We start from the raw sequence: 18,145 nt of genomic DNA on the forward strand, positions 1-18,145 counted from the left end.
CTCCCAACCCTACTGACGGGAACTCGGCGTATGCTGTTGACGCAATCTTCGGCATATCCGATTTTCTACAAAGGTCTCCTACGCGTATACAAACTATTCCAGGCATATCGCGCCATACTTAAACTGACTGCGGCATGTGGATAGACCAGATACGCCAGGCTATTCAAAACTGCTAGGCTGAGTCACACCAAGCGTCCGGCCACCAACGTGCATGGAGTCACGCAGAAATTGACGCACAGTTGGTTCTTTCGTTCTTTTCGCGAATGACGTCATGGTTAGAAAAAAAAAAGCGGAGTATCGGAAGCGGCGACTCCCTCCCTCAAGCGACGACGCCGACGGCACTCGCAAGGGCGTTCCTTGGGAGTCAGGGCTGCCAAGCTCCTCAGCCGACCACTTCCTGTCCGGCCTGGCGTCACGCTCCAGATTCCAGCGGGCCGCCAGCCGCGGTACGGGCCGAAGGGCTCTTTCCGCGGGAGAAAGCGTCCAGGCGGCCGAATCGGTACACCGCTTGCGGACGAACCAGGTCAGGCAGACGCGGCAGCCTCAGTGTGCGCCGGCGTCAAGTTCATTTTCACGGACGCTACTGGCGGCACTGGCCACTAGGGAACACGCGAGCGGAAGAACCGATGCGAAAAGAGGGGCGCGTGGTCAAGCTCCTCACCTCCCGAGTTGAGGGGTGAGGGGCCCTTACTTACCAGTAATCTCTGGCTGGCGCGGTGAGAATACATACGATTAGGCAGTGCAAAAAAAATACGTTACTGCAACATAGGACGTGATTGAGGCATTCCTGAGGGCATGCAAAGCTCTCATATTCAGGCATCACGCACTTTGTGCAGGAAGAACCACAGCCGCAAACATTCGAACATTGAATGGTCGACTGTTTTTTTTTTTTCTCCTCGTTGAATGTAATTTACGCCGATAGGCGAGGTCATGCTAACCTTTGTTTTGCGCATTACCACATCGGATGTCGTGCTTTCTTGGTTCCTCGAGAAACAATCTGCCGTAGCAACTGAAAAAGGCATGAAGTAGTTTGAGAAAGACGCATTCTGTGCGTGAAGAAAAAAAAAACAGTAAGTACTGTACTTGCCCACCGAAACTGCGCCTAAAGGTGACAAAAATATTTTACCTCGTGTAGAGTGTAATACAAGCCACATGGAACTGAGATATCTTGCAATTCAACTACTCTGCTGCCACATTTTGTCCAAGTTTTTTGCAATTCCAATGGATATCACACGTTTAGATCGATCGCTCCTCACATTGATGTTAAGTTAGCGGTAGTATATTCTTTTTTTAACAGAATCCCACTGTATAACCTCACTGCTCTATTGATTCATTGTTCTGGCAAATGTTTTTCCATGTTTGAATTTTCACTGCTAAAATACTGTCAAGATGTTTCCCATGCGAAAACCAGTGAACACCGAACTAGAGTGTGAGTGTGTTACGCGATTTAAAATAAACAATGCAATAGCATTCTGCTCAATTTAGCCTTCGAATACCGTCGTAGTCATTATCAATCATGAGTAATAATACAAAAGCTGGTTTTGCCAAGAATTTCGCAATTATTAACCGTGCTCACTCGAAGAAAACCAGAACAATAGTGTGATAAACTACACACAGCCATAGCAGTAGACTATAAGCATATGAAGTTACATGTCAAGATCACAATATACAGACATCACTGAAAGATCCTGACTTGACCGGCTCCACCGCGATCATATTTACTCTGGATAAGAGTCCTGGACTTACGAACTGCATATTAGCAACAGACAACTAAAGTTGATACCAAAGAACAAACAATGTTTCATTTGTGATAACAATTGCGGCTTTGTGTAATGACGCAGACATGGTGGCAATAACATTAAAGTATGATGACTGCTGCGCACGAAAGGAGCTGATCGTTTGTGAAAACATACTGTTGGGCTATTTATATAACAGAGTGAAAAAAGCGGAACCCCACGAAGACGAAGCAAGCAGACAGGCAATACATTGTTACTTTCAAGTGAGTGTTTTATTTTCGCAAGGTCCGGTATATATACACCGATTACGAGAGACACCATAGTGGAGGGCTCCAGAAATCTTCACCCTGTGGCGTTTTTTTAACGTGTGCTAACATCGCACAGCACATGGGCCTCTAGCAATTCGTCTCATCGAAATGCGACCGCTGCAGCCGGACTCGAGCCCGCCACCTTCGGGTCGACATCCAAACACCCTAATCACTATAGCATTGCGGTATATACCAAAATAGTGAAGGTAATGGAGAAAAAATGTGATGTTTCAGTAGTATGCATACACTGAACTAAGAACACGTGCGCAAAACAAAATCATAGTAAACCAAGGCAAAGCTACCACAACAGAGCAATGAACTGCATGGCACTCATAGACAGTCGCTGAAGCATCTGGGGTGCGGGAGGGGGGTTGAAGTGGGGAGAGGCTGGACTCCCTCCCAAGATTGTCGATTTGGCAGGTGTATATATACACGCCCGAACATACATAAAAATGCTGCAAATCAATTCCTCTCCGCTGAAAATATATGTCTGGCTATGATACTGGATACAGTATCATAGCTTACTTACGCCCATATTTTCTTATGTAGCAACTTTATTGGCCTCTACAATTTCTTAGCTTATCCTACCATGCGCCTTATACAAACTACAAAGGTTGTGAAGTGGTTTACTGGGGGTACAAGGACGTTACGCTTATCATTGGTGAGGTGACGTGAGGCACCGTCCAGTGAGGCAGCAGCTATCAGAAGCATAAGTCAAGTTAGCAGGGCGATGACGATGCGGCTGAATAGAGGCGGATTTCTTTCTTCGGAGTGTTTTTCGAGAATTGGTGCAGGTAGGCCCTAGTGGCGCAAAGACTGAGGAAAAGGCACAGCTCGTGGCATCGCCCTCCTCCTCATCTCTTTCTCACAGCTTGTTATACTATGTACATCTATGCTGTGCTTCAGCCTTTCCTACCTGCTAACACATCACATTGTTCTTCGTCACTCTCACTGCTACACATAGCTACGGTATAGGTGACAAGTCCATTTGCCGACATTTCGATAAATTGAGTTGCCTCCTTCAAGACTAGATTTGAAATTTGTCTTCTTCAAGTTTAGAACTGGAGCTCCACGGCAGTAGTCTACTGGCAAAGGTGCTCGGCTGCTGATCCGCAGGTCGCGGGATTGAGTCCCGGCTGCAGTGGTTGCATTTTCGATCTAGGCGAGGACGCTGTAGGCCTGTGTTCTCAGATATAGTGCACGTTAAAGAACCCCAGGTGCTCGTAATTCCCGAAGTTCTCTACTTCGGCATCTCTCATATTATTATGGTGACTTTGGAACCTTAAACCCTATATATCAATCAATTAATCACTCAATGTTAGAACTGTAAGAGTTTTAGCCTTGAAGAAGACAAGGCCACTTGTCGAAACGTCAGCTTGAGCATTCAAGCCCTGCGTATGGATTTTTAACACGAAAGTGTTTTATTCCGTGACTCACCACAGCTCTACTAATGGATTTCTGTCATGGACATGATGTGAAATATATGCTAATAGATTGCAAACAAGAAAAAACGGGAAGGAAAACTTCTGTCGCTGGGCGTCGAACCAGCAACTTCTCGATTTGTAGCAAGCAGCGCCACGAAACGTACAATTGTAGAGTTTGTTAACGGCAAGCTAATTATGCACGACATATACATTCAGTTGTTCTCAGAGCTCCGCAACTTCAGTGTGTTTGCGCCATCAGTAGCCAGATGGCGTGACTAGCTTGCGTTGGGCGCGCTCTGAATGCCCTCCCTTCTCGCGCTCCAATGAGAGCTGCCTGAACGCCGCGTGGTTCTCCTGCGTACGCGTTTGTCAGACTCTTGATTTGGGAGAGCACAAAGGTCACTTCGCTCGCTGCCGCAGCCGCGTTTACAAAAGGAGCATGCTGCTCACATACCAAGAAGTAAGAATTGACAGTTGTTCGCGTTTGTCCTGTGTAAGCGTCTGTGTTACTTTTTTTCATCTTTCTGGTTGAACAGTGTGCTACAAGTGTCGAGCTACGGCAATTGTTAGTCAGCACTCGCCCACTGTATGCTCATTTCGGGCGTGCTTTCTGCTTAAGGTGTGCGCTGTAAGTTTCGAGCCGTTCACCATTTTTAACGTGACTTTGCAATTTGTTTCGGTCACATTCATGCCTTCTCCCTTGGGGTGAAACAATGGACAATAAACGCTCAACTACCTCTGTAGAGGTACGTTTCACTTTTGTTTTATACCGATTCCTAAAAAAAGAGATCAGCCACATTTTTTATCGCAAGCTTCTGTCTTCCCCCTTCCCCTTCCTGCCCTTTTTATGCTATAAGGTCATAGGTATGTATTGCTTCACAGGGGGGAAGCTACACATAGCTGTTCAATGCCTTGCCCTTTCTCCACTTCCTTTCTTTTCTCCGAACCTCATTTGCCTTATCGCACCTCTACTATCCCATACCATACATGGCTATGCCATACATGGTTTTGCGCGCGTGACATCACACAAGGCTACATAATTACATTATACTTTACACTCTCACTTCCTCTTAACGTTCACATCTCTTTCCTATCCGCCTGTTCTATACATGACCATCTAGGTTATGCATTCTTCTGAGAGAGTGATACTGAGTGATGACATGAGATGGCAGCATATGATCGCAACATATGATACGGCCTTCCTCCTAACACAGCCTTCCTCATTTTCTTCTTTTTGAACTTATATTCTTTTTGCCACCCCCTTAATGTAAATGACTATGCTAAGATGGCTAAAACACACGTGGCTTTTCATGCCCCTAAAGTGCCCGTAACATTAAAAAAAATTGCGAAGCATGCACTGAGCAGTGCAAGCCTAGAAATGGCTAAACTGGACGATTCTGAAGATTAGCTTGGTCGCTTCTACGTTGTTTCAAGGCCTTAAATGTTTGATGCTAGGTGGTTTGCAAGTTGATTCTCAACGCAGATAGGTTCGACTTGAAGCGCAGATAGTCACAGACGTGACACGGTCACGTCGTCGTCAATTTAGGCCTTCCATCGTCTTCTCGCAGCCCTGCTGCCTTCCCCTCTAGTATTTTCTCATTGTATATGTACGTACTCGGGGTCTTCGGCTCGTCACTCTCGCTTAGCAGATATTTGTTAATATTAACGGGAGAGCGTTAAAGAGCTCATTTCGCAGAAATTACGGCGGCGGCATCCTTGGATGTGAGCGAAAAATCATCTTGATCGTGACGGAAAAATTGAAGCAAGATGCAAATAATATAATAAATCTTTCTCGGTCCGTGTCAGGATCAAACCCAGGTGGTTCCCATGGAAAGTAGGTGTTCTACCACCCAGCTACGTATCTGCTTGGAACTATAGTGGAAATAACTTCCTCTGCTTAGAAATGCAGTGGAAATAACTTTCAAACTTTAAAACACATGCTCCCTGTATACATTCACAATACAATGAAACACACAATATCGCAGTAATATTGCGTGGTACAGGTGACTAGGTGTAAGAACATATGATTATCATAACGACTTTGTAGTTTAAAGCTGATCACCCATTACTAAAGGCATGCAAGTTACTGCGCATAATCCCTTAAGACCACGTAGTGAGTGCATCGCAAGTTCTATAAAACATATCACGTGCATAATTGCTCGTTGTTTAGGCATACTACCCTTTACAGAGAGTGCAGCCACGTGCGAAAGCTTCACTGACACAAGCCACTTTCCATTTTTTGATTCCATTGTAAACAATTTAAACTTCTCGAGTAACATTATGAAGTAGCCCAGCCGTGGTGGTCTATAGTGGCTAAGGTACTCGGCTGCTGACCCGCTGGTCACGGGTTTGAATCCCAGCGTCGGCGGCTGCATTTCCGATGGAGGCGGAAATGGTGTAGGCCCGTGTGCTCAGATTTGAGCGCATGTTAAGGAACCCCAGGAGATCAAAATTTCTGGAGTCCTCCACTACGGCGTATCTCATAATCATATGGTGGTTTTGGGACGTTAAACCCCACATATCATTATCAACATTGTGACATAAAATTATGCACCAAGTGGTAAAAGTTCTCACTAGGAACTGTATATCCCTATCGCGTTCAGCTCTTAAAGGCGAACTTTAAGGATCCCCCGATTTAGGAATTAACTGTTGCCTTATTTATTTTTAGTGGCAGGTGTGTTTACTGTGATTTATCCAGTTTTCGTGGTGAATACTCGTTTATGATGATAACAGTGTGAAGCACGGGGAGAAACAGTATCGATTCGCTGAACAGCTTCACTACTAAAAACCAGTCTAAACAAGTAAGTCCGGCACATGCATGTGTTTCCAGCACCACGCCAATTTTATCAAGAGAGATGGAGGCGACTGCGCAAGCGCAACGGGGTTGCACATTACGCAATTAGCCATAGCTAAATATATTTTCGTAAAGAGTGCACCCAACCTGACGTGCACCCAAACGTGCACGTCAGGTTAACGTGCACCCAAACCTGAGCACACGGGCCTACAACATTTCCGCCTCCATCGGAAATGCAGCCGCCGCAGCCGGGATTCGAACCCGCACCCTGCGGGTCAGCAGCCGAGTAGCTTAGCCACTAGACCACCACGGCGGGGCAACCAGCCGCTCGTGGCACTAAAAGCAGTGCAGTAGATTAGCTGGAGGGCCATAAACGGGAGTGTCTGCTCTTTACGTAAATTTTTGTCTATGATAGAGCGGCGAAGAAAGTACATATATTGGACCATACTCTGGAGCTGCTGATTTTGTAGCAGCAGCTCCAGAGTATGGTCCAATATATGTACTTTCTTCGCCGCTCTATCATAGACAAAAATTTACGTAAAGAGCAGACACTCCCGTTTATGGCCCTCCAGCTAATCTACTGCACTGCTTTTAGTGCCACGAGCGGCTGGTTGCCCCGCCGTGGTGGTCTAGTGGCTAAGCTACTCGGCTGCTGACCCGCAGGGTGCGGGTTCGAATCCCGGCTGCGGCGGCTGCATTTCCGATGGAGGCGGAAATGTTGTAGGCCCGTGTGCTCAGGTTTGGGTGCACCCAACCTGACGTGCACCCAAACGTGCACGTCAGGTTAACGTGCACCCAAACCTGAGCACACGGGCCTACAACATTTCCGCCTCCATCGGAAATGCAGCCGCCGCAGCCGGGATTCGAACCCGCACCCTGCGGGTCAGCAGCCGAGTAGCTTAGCCACTAGACCACCACGGCGGGGCAACCAGCCGCTCGTGGCACTAAAAGCAGTGCAGTAGATTAGCTGGAGGGCCATAAACGGGAGTGTCTGCTCTTTACGTAAATTTTTGTCTATGATAGAGCGGCGAAGAAAGTACATATATTGGACCATACTCTGGAGCTGCTGATTTTGTAGGATCCGATATGCAGACAAACCTCTCATCAGTTTTCGTTGTTGCGGGATTGCAGTTTAGCAGCATTTCGTTATAGGAAGATGCAAGATACATTGAATTTTATGGGCGTTTGCAGGGGACAAAGATATTTTGTAGTCACAAGAATGTCGTTCTCGCAGGTTTCGAGTATATTTTTGTTTTACTCCTTGACACTACTTTAAATGTAGCGTATCGGGGCTTCCTGTGCAATTTCAGAATATGAAACAAAAAGGCTTAGGTGTGTTTATCTTTCTTTTTTTTGTCTTTGGCAGAAGGGTGTTTTTTTATTATTCTAGTGGTTTTCTTCTTCCATTTGAGAGAATACCTCATCATACGACATGGCGCACATAACTTCTTGGGGTTTTAGACAAAACAGATAGCCGTTTATAACTCTTTTGGCCGCTTCACTGGATATTGCTGCTTGTATAATTCATTTGGTTTAGTCTACAGCAAAGTTCGGAAGTTAAATCTTGCTTTGGTATTGGTTTCTATAGTTTACGCTAGCATGCAGGAAGCGTCTGTTTTAACGCGACAAGGTTAAAGTGTTCGTTCCGCGTAAGTTCCGTTGTCTCTGGCGGCAACGTCATTGGCTGCGGCCGAAAATTTAAAGGACGCTCGGCCTTCGCCTCAAAAGCAGAGCTCTATAGCACGATAAGGTCCCCGGTGCGTCACCTTTTAAATCACTTGCCTAGCGTCACTTCTCGTCACATACCACTCTAGAAGGACAAGACCATTGCGAGTTACATAGTGCGTTTCACGCTGCCCAAGAATGCTCACCGCAAGTGTATTGTTGTGAAGCGCCTACTACACCATAATTCTGCCTTTCGCAAATTCTCGAAGTACTCACCACGCGTCCGTAAGGCAACACGTGGTCCCGCGCGTCTGCTCTCTTTGTTGATGCCTTTGCTGCTGATGAGGGTTAACTATATCTAAGTGATTTGTGAAGCTAGGGCCTTTCAACTACCCACTAGTTGTGGAATTCGCATGCTTTGATGCCTGGCGCGATTCTACGCCTCTGCCACGCACTATTACATGCACCAAAGAAACTCCTCGCAATTCATTCGTATAGCATTATTTTCACAAAGAAATAGAGGCAAACGTGTGGCTCGGTAGTCCAACACCTGCCTGCCACGAAGAAAGGCTCGGTGTTATACGCACTCAAACCTAAGACCCTTAACATAACGATTTGCGTCTATCTCGAATTTTCTCTTAGGTACAACGTTGATTTCCCGCTTACAACCGATACTGACATAAGACTTTCTGAGGAATGAGCTTTCTAATACCAGGGCGTTAAAAGATGGCGTTCTGCGTAAGGGAAAATTTAGGATATATGAAAATAATCAAATAAAATAAAAAGAAACTTCAGTCTGAGAGAGACCCAGCAAGAGCTATACTGCAGAGCCACGCCCTTTTTTTGGTATTAACAAAAATATTATATAAGAATTTCACGTAGTGGAAGGAACATGCTAAAACGCTAAGGCACGTGCATTTAGATTAGGTGCACGTAAAGGCCCCTGGCGGTGGAGATTTACGGAGTGCTCCACCACGGCGTCTCTCATAACCATAGTGCTGTGTTTGAACCGAAGTGGTACAAAGATTATTTTGTTATTATGAATAATAATAACATTATATTATTACTTGATGGGAGTTGTCTGCTCAACACATGTAATATTGCGGAACGTAGAGCCACCCAGGCCTCAAAGCATGCGAATTGCACAACGAGAGGGTGGTGTAAAGCTGCCTACCCATTGGAAAGTGTTCATAGAACACTTTGCAAAAATGCCATGCGCAAGTGCGCATGACAACTTATGGACGCTTAGTGGGTACTTTTCCAATTAGCAGAAGTAAGAATTATGGCGTAGTCAGCACTTCGCTACTGTACCAGCAGTAGGCGTTTTTTGAATTATAAATCTCGGGTTTTACCTCCAAAACTAAGATAGGTTTATGAGAGGTGCCGTAGTGGAGGGCTCCGGAAATTTCGACCATCTGGTGGTTTTCATTTTGCACTGCCATTTCACAGTACACGGGTCTCTACCATTTTGCCTCCACCATAACGCCCTCGGGATCAAACCTGCGACCGTCGGGTCAAAAGCGAAGCACCTTAGTCACTGGTCCAGCACGATGGACAGTAGGCATTCTAAAATAGTTTGAAACAGCCCATGTTACGTGCACAAATATTCTATTTTTTTGCGGCACGGTGGATGGCAATGCACACAGGGAAAAATTACGCCATCCAGTTCTACTCTTGCAGGAGAAACTCAGGCATCCTCTAAGTTTTGTTCCGTGTTGTCTCAGTGGGCTAAGATGCGGGGTAACTTGCCTCTTAAAGGAGTATCAAAACTGGTAAATAACAAAAGTTAGGTGATCATTGTCGAAAGGCAGCTAAGATTTGGTTAAGGCGAGTGCTGATCATAACGACGAGTGTGACCAGACGGTCACCTTATGTAAATACCTCATGTTCGATGTCGTTAATACCAGGCAATCACCTGATTACTATAAGCGGACATCCTGCCCCTGTGCCGCTGATTGGTCAAATGTTTGCGACTGTAGTCGTGAGACTGAAAAAAGAAAGGAAAGAATCGAGCAGTCGTTGATTGCCCGAAAATGTCTTTTCGAGAAAAGACACCATTTGTTAATACTTGAAACTGATCGCAGCGGGATAAATTTGGTCGCGCAATCATTGTGACGTTGGCGTGACGCACCTTTAAACTTTTGAAGCATGCATGAACGTACAGGAAAAGTTTCATTTTAATGTTCGTAATTGTGCGCGAAAAAAAAAGTGCATGCAACGCAATTTACACATGTAAGTACAAATGACAACCTCTCCAGGAGGCACACGAGCACGTGAACGATTCTGAATTTTTTAGCTCGTGGGAGTTCACATCATGGTCAAGCTATATGGGTCGCTAAACTTGGAACGAAAAGTGTCGAAAACCTATTGCCATAGGCATCAACGCCCGACGACAATTGAAGCGCGGCTAGGTGGGAAGGGTTGGCAAATAACCAAAGCCGAAAACCCAATATAACTTTTAAAAAATAGTCGTAATTTATTATATAAATTCAATTATAAATTTACTTTACGGTTTATTTGACACTTGGCCAAATCGCTCGTTTCGTCATTCTATGGTCGAATGCCATAAATAGGGACGTATACAGGCAATCTGCTGTCAGAGCTTATGTTTATTTCGCTTCCTGGTCGACGAGCCATCGCTTACTTTTGCGTAGTTTATATACTTATGTGCTGTTTACTGGCTGGACATTTAAGAGCTGAAATAGCTCACAGAATGTGTAGATAGCCGCTCCTGTGACTGCCTACTGCCTTTGCTGGCACACGGCCGATGCGCCCTCTCCTTTGGTTACGGTGAATGCGACACGCTAAACAACGAGGCGCTGTACTCTCCGGCTGCCCAAGCGATATTGTCAAAGCTGCTGTCTCGCTGCAGTGTGTTTTCACGATTGAGCAACGTTACTTTTCGAACTGCTGTAAACAGCTGTGTCACAACTGCACCTGCGAAGTTTTCGGTGTATATTGCAAACATCATGTGGCTAATAAAGGACTATGCTTCATAAATATTTTTTGTGGTTCTTTCTTTTCTCTCACGCACATATTTAGCGAGCCGTAAGGCGCAATAAAATTGCATGTGTAAATCCCCACATAAAACGTCAGCAATAAGGAAACATTTCAATTTAGTGCCTTGTAGGGCATGACGTCGCTACCGCTTCCAGTTGGAACCACATATTTTATTTTTTTTATTTTTTTTTGCTGTCAGTTGTCCCCTTCATACGTAGACGGTGATGGTGGCAACGAGCTTCTCACTACTGGTTACATGGGCTTCTATGGAAGTTACGCTGCCAATTTACGTATACCTTGCTCACACTTCTAATGCCGAAATAGGCAAGAAACAGGCCGGAAACCATGCAGTGGGAGAATATGGCATCGGCTCTAGAAATGCCACAAAAACTTATAAGTAGAGTTCAAAAAAATTTAATAATTTACGTATCTTGAATACCTTCTTCAGAAAACGGGCTAACCATAAGTGGACGTGGCGAAGTGCTAATTGCGAAACTAAAAATGAAATTGACTTTATTCTGTGTGCACAACCAGGCATTGTACAGGATGCAAAAGTAGTTAGCAAGATCCGATGCAACGACCATAGAATGGTAAAAGCTCATATTCACCTAGATTTAAAGGCATGATACGCAAGAAGCTAATTAATGAGCGTGAGAGGGAAATTACATGAATTCAGAGTTTCACTTCAGAATAGATTCTATGCTCAAAACGCGGTAACCGGCGTTAGCATTGACACAATGAACGATAATCTTACTAGTATCATCAAAGAGTGTACAACAGAATTTGAAGGTACAGTCACCAGACAGGACACTGACCAACCATTTCAGGACACGAAAAATCTAATTAGGAGATGACAAACCATGAAAACCTCAAATGCAACAGATCATATAGAGCTAGTACAGCTTTCGAAGTTGATAAATAGGCGCAAGGTATCCGACATCAGAAAGTATAACATGAAGTGAATCGACCAGGCTGTAAAAAGCTGCGAAGGCAAACTTGTGCATAGGCAAAAATCGGATGTACAGAGAACTGTACAGAAGCCGAAACATCAGGATGGCATCGTAATATGCAATAATAGCCCACAGGTGTCCGACATCCTACGAGTAGCTACAGGGGAAATAAGTAAAGTCCTCAAAGGAATGCAGAGGCAAATCCGCTGGTGGAAGAGAAAAACATAACCAACTAAAGGTATGCAGGTGGCACTACATCATTAAGTGCACGTCAGTAGCAGAAGCTTACCAGAATTGAAAACACTCATTATGAAAGCAATAAAAGAAAAAGGCTTATCTCCTTCCCAGATGTCAAGAAAACTAAATTTCAACAGCTCAAGCTCAGGGCATTCAGATACATAAAGACATCATATTGTACAACTCTACGTTTTCCTCGGATCCAGAAGACATGCAGATGGCAGTGGTACAAAATACAATAAAATATGCTATTTGTAAAGCTGGCAATGGGATAGACTACAAAAGACTGTTAACGGCAAAGATGCGAGATGTAAAACTACAATGCATCACACATTGCTCGTTTCTGTGGCAATGTATGGGCGCCAGTCGAGAGCCTTGCGGAAATGTGAAAGAAAATGGCTAGATTTACTTGAGCTATGCTGCTAGCAGTCTTGACAATCATATGCATATCCAAACGAACAATTAACTCGGTCTTAAGATAAATAAATTACCTGCGTATTTTCCACGACCATCTAATGAAACTAAGGAAGTGGTTTAGCTGTGTAATGCGAGCTGCACCAATTCACTCGAGCAAGAAGTAATTCAGATGGTATACAAGATGGTTAGGTGGCAATTGGGAAGCCACAGTGAATATCCGAGAAGAGCTTAAAGATCTTGCGTTAAACATGGCTTACTGGTGGTCATATATTGACGGTGTGACTATAGTAGTTGCCAGCAGCACAACGATGCGTATAAATAGCAAAAACCTCTGAAAATTTAGCTAAGGTTCAAGTCCTTCGTGAGGCGTTTATGTCATTGAGTGATTCATCATCATCATTATCAGCCTGACTATGCCCACTGCAGGGCAAAGGCCTCTCCCATAATCCGCCAATCAACCCGTTCTTGTGCTTTCCGTGACGACGTTTTACCCGCGAACTTTTTAATCTCATCGGCCCACCTGAGTTTTTTTTTCTCCTCTTCGTGCGTTTGCCTTCTCTGGGAATTCAGTCGGTTACCCTTAATGACCAGCGGTTATCCTGCCTACGCGCTACGTGTCCGGCCCATGCCCATTGCTTTTTTCTTTCGACTATGATATCTTTAACTTCGGTTTCTTCTCTCCCCCACTCTGCTCTCTTCTTGTCTCTTAAGGTTACACCTATCATTTTCCTTTTGATCCCTGTTTGTGTCGTCCTCAATGTAAGCTGAACCCTGTTTGTAAGCATGCAGGTTTTTTCTCCGTTGGCAAGTACAGCCGCGGCCACGTCTGTGTAGAGCCAGCAAGGAGCCGGTTTTCGCTCAGTGGGGTGAAATCTCGAGGCAGTTTCGGGCTCTGATTTGATCAGCCTGAGAGCTAGGCCGCACATGCTTCTGATACAGCACTTCATAGCCCGAAATTACCTCGAGGTTTTGCCCCGCAGAGCGATAACCGGCTCCTCGCGTGCTCTACACAGACGTGGGCGCGGCATTACTAGCAAGATGCAGCTGTTATATACCTTCCTCTTGAGGGTTAGTGGCAGATTACCATTCATGTTTTGAGAATGCTTGCCGACTGTGATCCACCCCATCCTTAATCTCCTATTTATTTATTTCTCATGCAGTTTCACGGTGCTTGAGTGAAAGATGAGTTTTGCGTGTGACATTAGAATGGGAACATTGCTTAGGTAAGGTGACAGGTGCAAAAAATGTTTCCTTGCCAAAAACAGCTAAATAATTACTGACGAGCAAGAAAACGGTAGGATGTTTCACCTGCTCTGATGTGTAGGTCTTGTCGATAAATGATTTCTTTGCGCGTTACTTCCAGCTAGGAGACACTTAGGACATCCGTTATTCATATTTAGGTCAAGACTATATGCTGTATTGCATTCTGTAAAGTACATCTCGAAAGTTTTATTTTCTCGGAGAATTGGCATCGTTTGTTTTTTGTCACGCTTCTTCAATGTTTGGCAGCCATTACGTAAGGCTGAAGAATCCATCTGCTCTAGTAAGAGAACAAAAGCAAGTATGAAAAAAGCTTTCTGTTGTTGAAAACAGACGAGTCAAGCTTGTAAATAAATGCAATTTTTCATGCTTATTTGTTGCTACAGATACCGCACATGCATTCATGAGGCAGACTTAAGCTGCCCTTGCATGTAATTGCGACATGCCAGCGACTACAATAGCGACCATCACGCGAATCTGCATTCCGAATCTGAGAGTTGCTACATGCTCATCAGCGCTCGTCTTCCAGTGGCAACGCCTTTTCTTCACCCGTATGCTTTCTCGCTCCCGGCAGGCAGGTAGTTTTTGGTGCTTAAATACATACAAACTTTTTCAGTGGCATGCGGCACAAATGAGATAAGAGCACCCGAGTTGCGCAAAGGATTTTGCGATAACAGCGTTACGCAGTAGATAAGAAAGGAAAACGAGCTCAGACGTCCGGAGCGAAGCACGCCGGAGAGCCGCGTGGACCGGCCTCCGCTTTAAAAACAAACAACCATGAAAAATCTGGGAAGGACGCAGCATCTGCGCAGACTCTGACTCGGCGAGAGTGAGAATAGAGAGGCTCGTTTGACGGAGGCATTGCAAGGATACAATGCACCAATGACCCATGCCGACAACTCTGGCAAAAAAAAAAACAATGCCCTGTAATACTAGGGTTCGTAGACGTCCCAACTACCCTGTCACGTGCGGGTCAGCTACTCCAAGCCCCTATGAAAGTGATCCCCAGAGCAGAGAGACAGCTCGGTGGCAAGGGAGCGAATAATATTCACACTGGAGGACTCAGCTTATGGAGGTGCAGAACGTCGTAGAACAGACGACTGGTTTTCACAACCAATAAACGAAGAACGTAAAGGGCCGGATAAGCGCAGAGGTTGAGCAGAAAAGAAAAGGGAACAGACGAAAGGAAGAAGAAAGAGTGAGCCAAGAGGAAACAAGAGAAGGATAATCACGCTGGCCTATAGCCTGAGGAAAGAAACTCGCAGTTGCCAACTTTCTATTTTTGGGCACTTCCCAGCTGCCCAAGAAGAAACCAAGAGTAAAAGGGCCAAAACAGACAAAGTACACCCCCCTGCAGGCTTCCCCTCCCCTCTTCGCAACACCATGTTGAATTTTTGCCCTCTCTCTCTCTATGCCCCTCGTAGTGCAGCGTTCTAACAGGACGCCGGCGAGGAGAGTCAACGAGGAAGCCCTCCACAGAGAGGTCCTCGCGGTGACGTCACGCCCGGTTGGCCCCATTGGCCCAGGCGCGGTCACGTGGCAGGCGGTCGTCTCGAACAGACAGTGCTCCCGTTTGCGGGGATTACATCAATGCTTTTAGTACGGTCCCCGGTGCGTTTCCTCGGGGTGCTGGTGGTGTAGTCGTGCAACGTTGTCTGGGGGGCCTGGGACACGCACAGGAACCGCTCCACTTCCTGGGGCCGCATGCCTTATCGGCTTGGAGGAGCCAATGCAATGCCGACGCCGAGAGCATGGCCCCGGAGGCCGGCGCCCCCGCGCCGCCGCTGCTTCTGCCCTCGGCTGCCCATACGCCTGCTAGGACCCCGCGACGACGACCACTCGGCGCCCATGTGACGGCCACCCCCGTTGGCACAGGACGCGAGCGGCGCGTCACTCCCGGCCGACGACCATGTGCGTCCGCTGGGTGCTCCCGGACTAGCGCAGCGGCCCACCTCTTCAGCAACGAGCCGGCCTGAGCGGACGATCTCCTCGGCCGGCGGACACTGCCAACCATGTCGGCGGGCGGTGAAGCCACCCTGTTTCCCATGACCTTGACAGGCTTTCTGCCCTTCTCGTCGCACCGAGTCCTGTGGTCCCTAACCTTACTGCTCTCGTGTATCGTGCCCGTGGCTGTGCACATCGCGCGGCGTCGACGCATCGCCGAGCTCATTTCAAAGATTCCGGGGCCCACGGCAGCGCACCCAATCCTCGGCAACTTGGACGTGCTGTACGAGCTCAAAAAGTACAGGCACCTTCTTGCGCCGCATATACGTAAGTGCTGAGACGTGAAATGCTTATGTGCATGAACCGGGAGTGTGTGCACGTGGACGCGTGTGAGAAGCCCCCATTGGTGCCTGGTTCAATTTGTGCTCGAAAAAGAAATCAAGCGCGGGGGCTTCCCGCGATTTGCTACTATTCCCCGGTGCGTGCATGCCTGCGTGAACGGCAGCAGTGCCGTTCATGCAGCGCATGCAGTGCATCGAGCAACGCTAAGGCCGCGCGATCAGTTTCCGGTGCCGCCTACGAAAACGCGCCTCACTTTCACTTGTCCCCAGCGAGTCACGTGCGCCAGGAGCGCGCCACCAAAAAAAGTGCAAAAGAAGGCCGGCGCGCGGAGCCGCGCGCCGGGATCCGTCGGTTCCAAAAAAAGCGGACAGCGGCGCTCACTTCCTCGCGGATACCCGCGGTGTCCCGATTTCGGCGGCAGCCACCCAGTTGCCTTCGGGTCATACGCATGACGGTCGGCCAGCCGCACGGGATCCGCTCTCGCGGAGAAGAAAAGCAGGAAGCGGCCCCGCGTGAAACACTTCTGTGAGGCGAAGAGCGACAACACAAACAATAAAAATCAGCCTTTATCTGCCATGCCCGCTGCGTGGAGTAGCTGCAAGGACAGAGCAGACAGCGCACTGCAGAGCGTTCACGACTCTCAGGCCGAAACGAGTTCCTCGGCCTTATGGAGCGCTGCGTTTCCCAGCGACTGCAGTGCTGCGTTTCTTTCTCTTCCTTGGCGGTGTTTCGCTAGGCTGGCCAGGCCAAAGAGAAAAGCTCGTGAGGCGCTAGAGGAATGGCCGCCTCTTGACGTCTAGAAGCGCTCCCCTCCACCGCGCTCTTTTCGTTTCTCCAGGGAGGGCAGTGGAACGAACCTGCGCTGCGTGTTAGACCTGCGCTGCTTTTTCTCCACTCCAGCGAACGCTGTCAAGCGAGGAGAGTCTGTAGGCCAGCTGAGTTGAAGAGCAACGCAAAACGTGGGAGGTCAACTGAAGTGCACTAGCAGTGGTGGTAGTGGTTCTTAAAGAAAGAAAGGAACGCTCCTAATTTCTGTCTGCCGTAAGGAGACACAGCGCAATGCCTGAAGTGCAGTAGCTGTGTGCGAGAGTAGGCGAATAGAGTACGCTGCGCCAGGGATAATTCTGAGGAAATGCAGAAGCCAGCTCGAATATTGTACGCTTAAGAATGTTTCTTTAGTATTTAGTCAGTTTTCTCAGTCATTGCGTTGCTCATAAAATTGGATAGACAAGTCTGCAATTTTCGGGGGGTACCGGTGTGCTGTCAAATATTTCTACGTGGTAAAGCTAGAGCGCTCAAGGCGTGATATTGTCACACTGGGTACAAGTTGTCACAGAGTAACAATACTGCTTCATTGGGTGCGATTATTCGACATGGAAGTAAATGTGGGTGCGCCATGACGAAGCACCTGCTACGCAATCGTGGCGGCCACAGTGGCATAATTACACAACATAGGGTATGCCCTTCAGCTATGTTACTTTTGTTTTACTTTTTGATGTAATAATTATTTATTGTTACATCTTAGACCTCTATTACAGAACAGCTACATTGGTCTATATTTCTGAGTATTCTGTTGTTATTGTTGATCTTGTAGAATAGTCGAACGTATTTTTTGACGGAACATCATAGAATGAATCATTTCCGCCAGAAAGGTCTGGAGCAAAAAATATCGTACTTCTTGGTATTGGCATACAAGAGAAAGAAACTGTTGCACAAAAATACCATCACACGCAAAACTTTTTACCTTGGTTTTGAAAACTTCGGTGCCGAAAGGTTTCAGTAAATAATAGACAGTGCTTTAGAACTTTGTCTCTATTGGTTCACCACATATTTCTGATGGCTTTATGTGCCATGATTCTGCCGCACCTACAATTGGCTGTGTCCCATTACTGCTGTTTCGGAATGATATGTAATAGATAATAACAGGGCAGTTTAGGTCCTCAAATAAGTAAATACTAGTTCTTGCGAATTATTGTTGTTGTCTATTGTTGGCAATAACAAGTAAAGCGGAAACGTCGTTGTTTATTCAGGAACCGACCGCCCCAAAAACTGTGTAAATGAAGTACTC

At 46.6% G+C, this 18,145-nt stretch overlaps 1 protein-coding gene across 2 annotated transcripts in view; it reads left to right on the forward strand.

The window, feature by feature from the left end:
• The window catches only part of LOC119161240 (cytochrome P450 4c3), a 195,273-nt gene that overhangs the window by 80,482 nt on the left and 96,646 nt on the right, over positions 1 to 18,145 (forward strand). The window contains exon 1 of one of the 2 annotated variants that reach the window (XM_037413614.2): positions 15,316 to 16,062. The exons of the other annotated variant lie outside the window; for it this stretch is intronic. Coding sequence (XP_037269511.1) covers positions 15,804 to 16,062 — 259 coding nt within the window. The 5' untranslated portion in view covers positions 15,316 to 15,803. Of the gene's footprint in view, positions 1 to 15,315; positions 16,063 to 18,145 lie in introns of those variants that run through there. 2 annotated transcript variants of the gene reach the window in all.

This window comes from Rhipicephalus microplus, chromosome X (assembly GCF_043290135.1).
Source record: "Rhipicephalus microplus isolate Deutch F79 chromosome X, USDA_Rmic, whole genome shotgun sequence".
Lineage (NCBI taxonomy): Eukaryota > Metazoa > Arthropoda > Arachnida > Ixodida > Ixodidae > Rhipicephalus > Rhipicephalus microplus.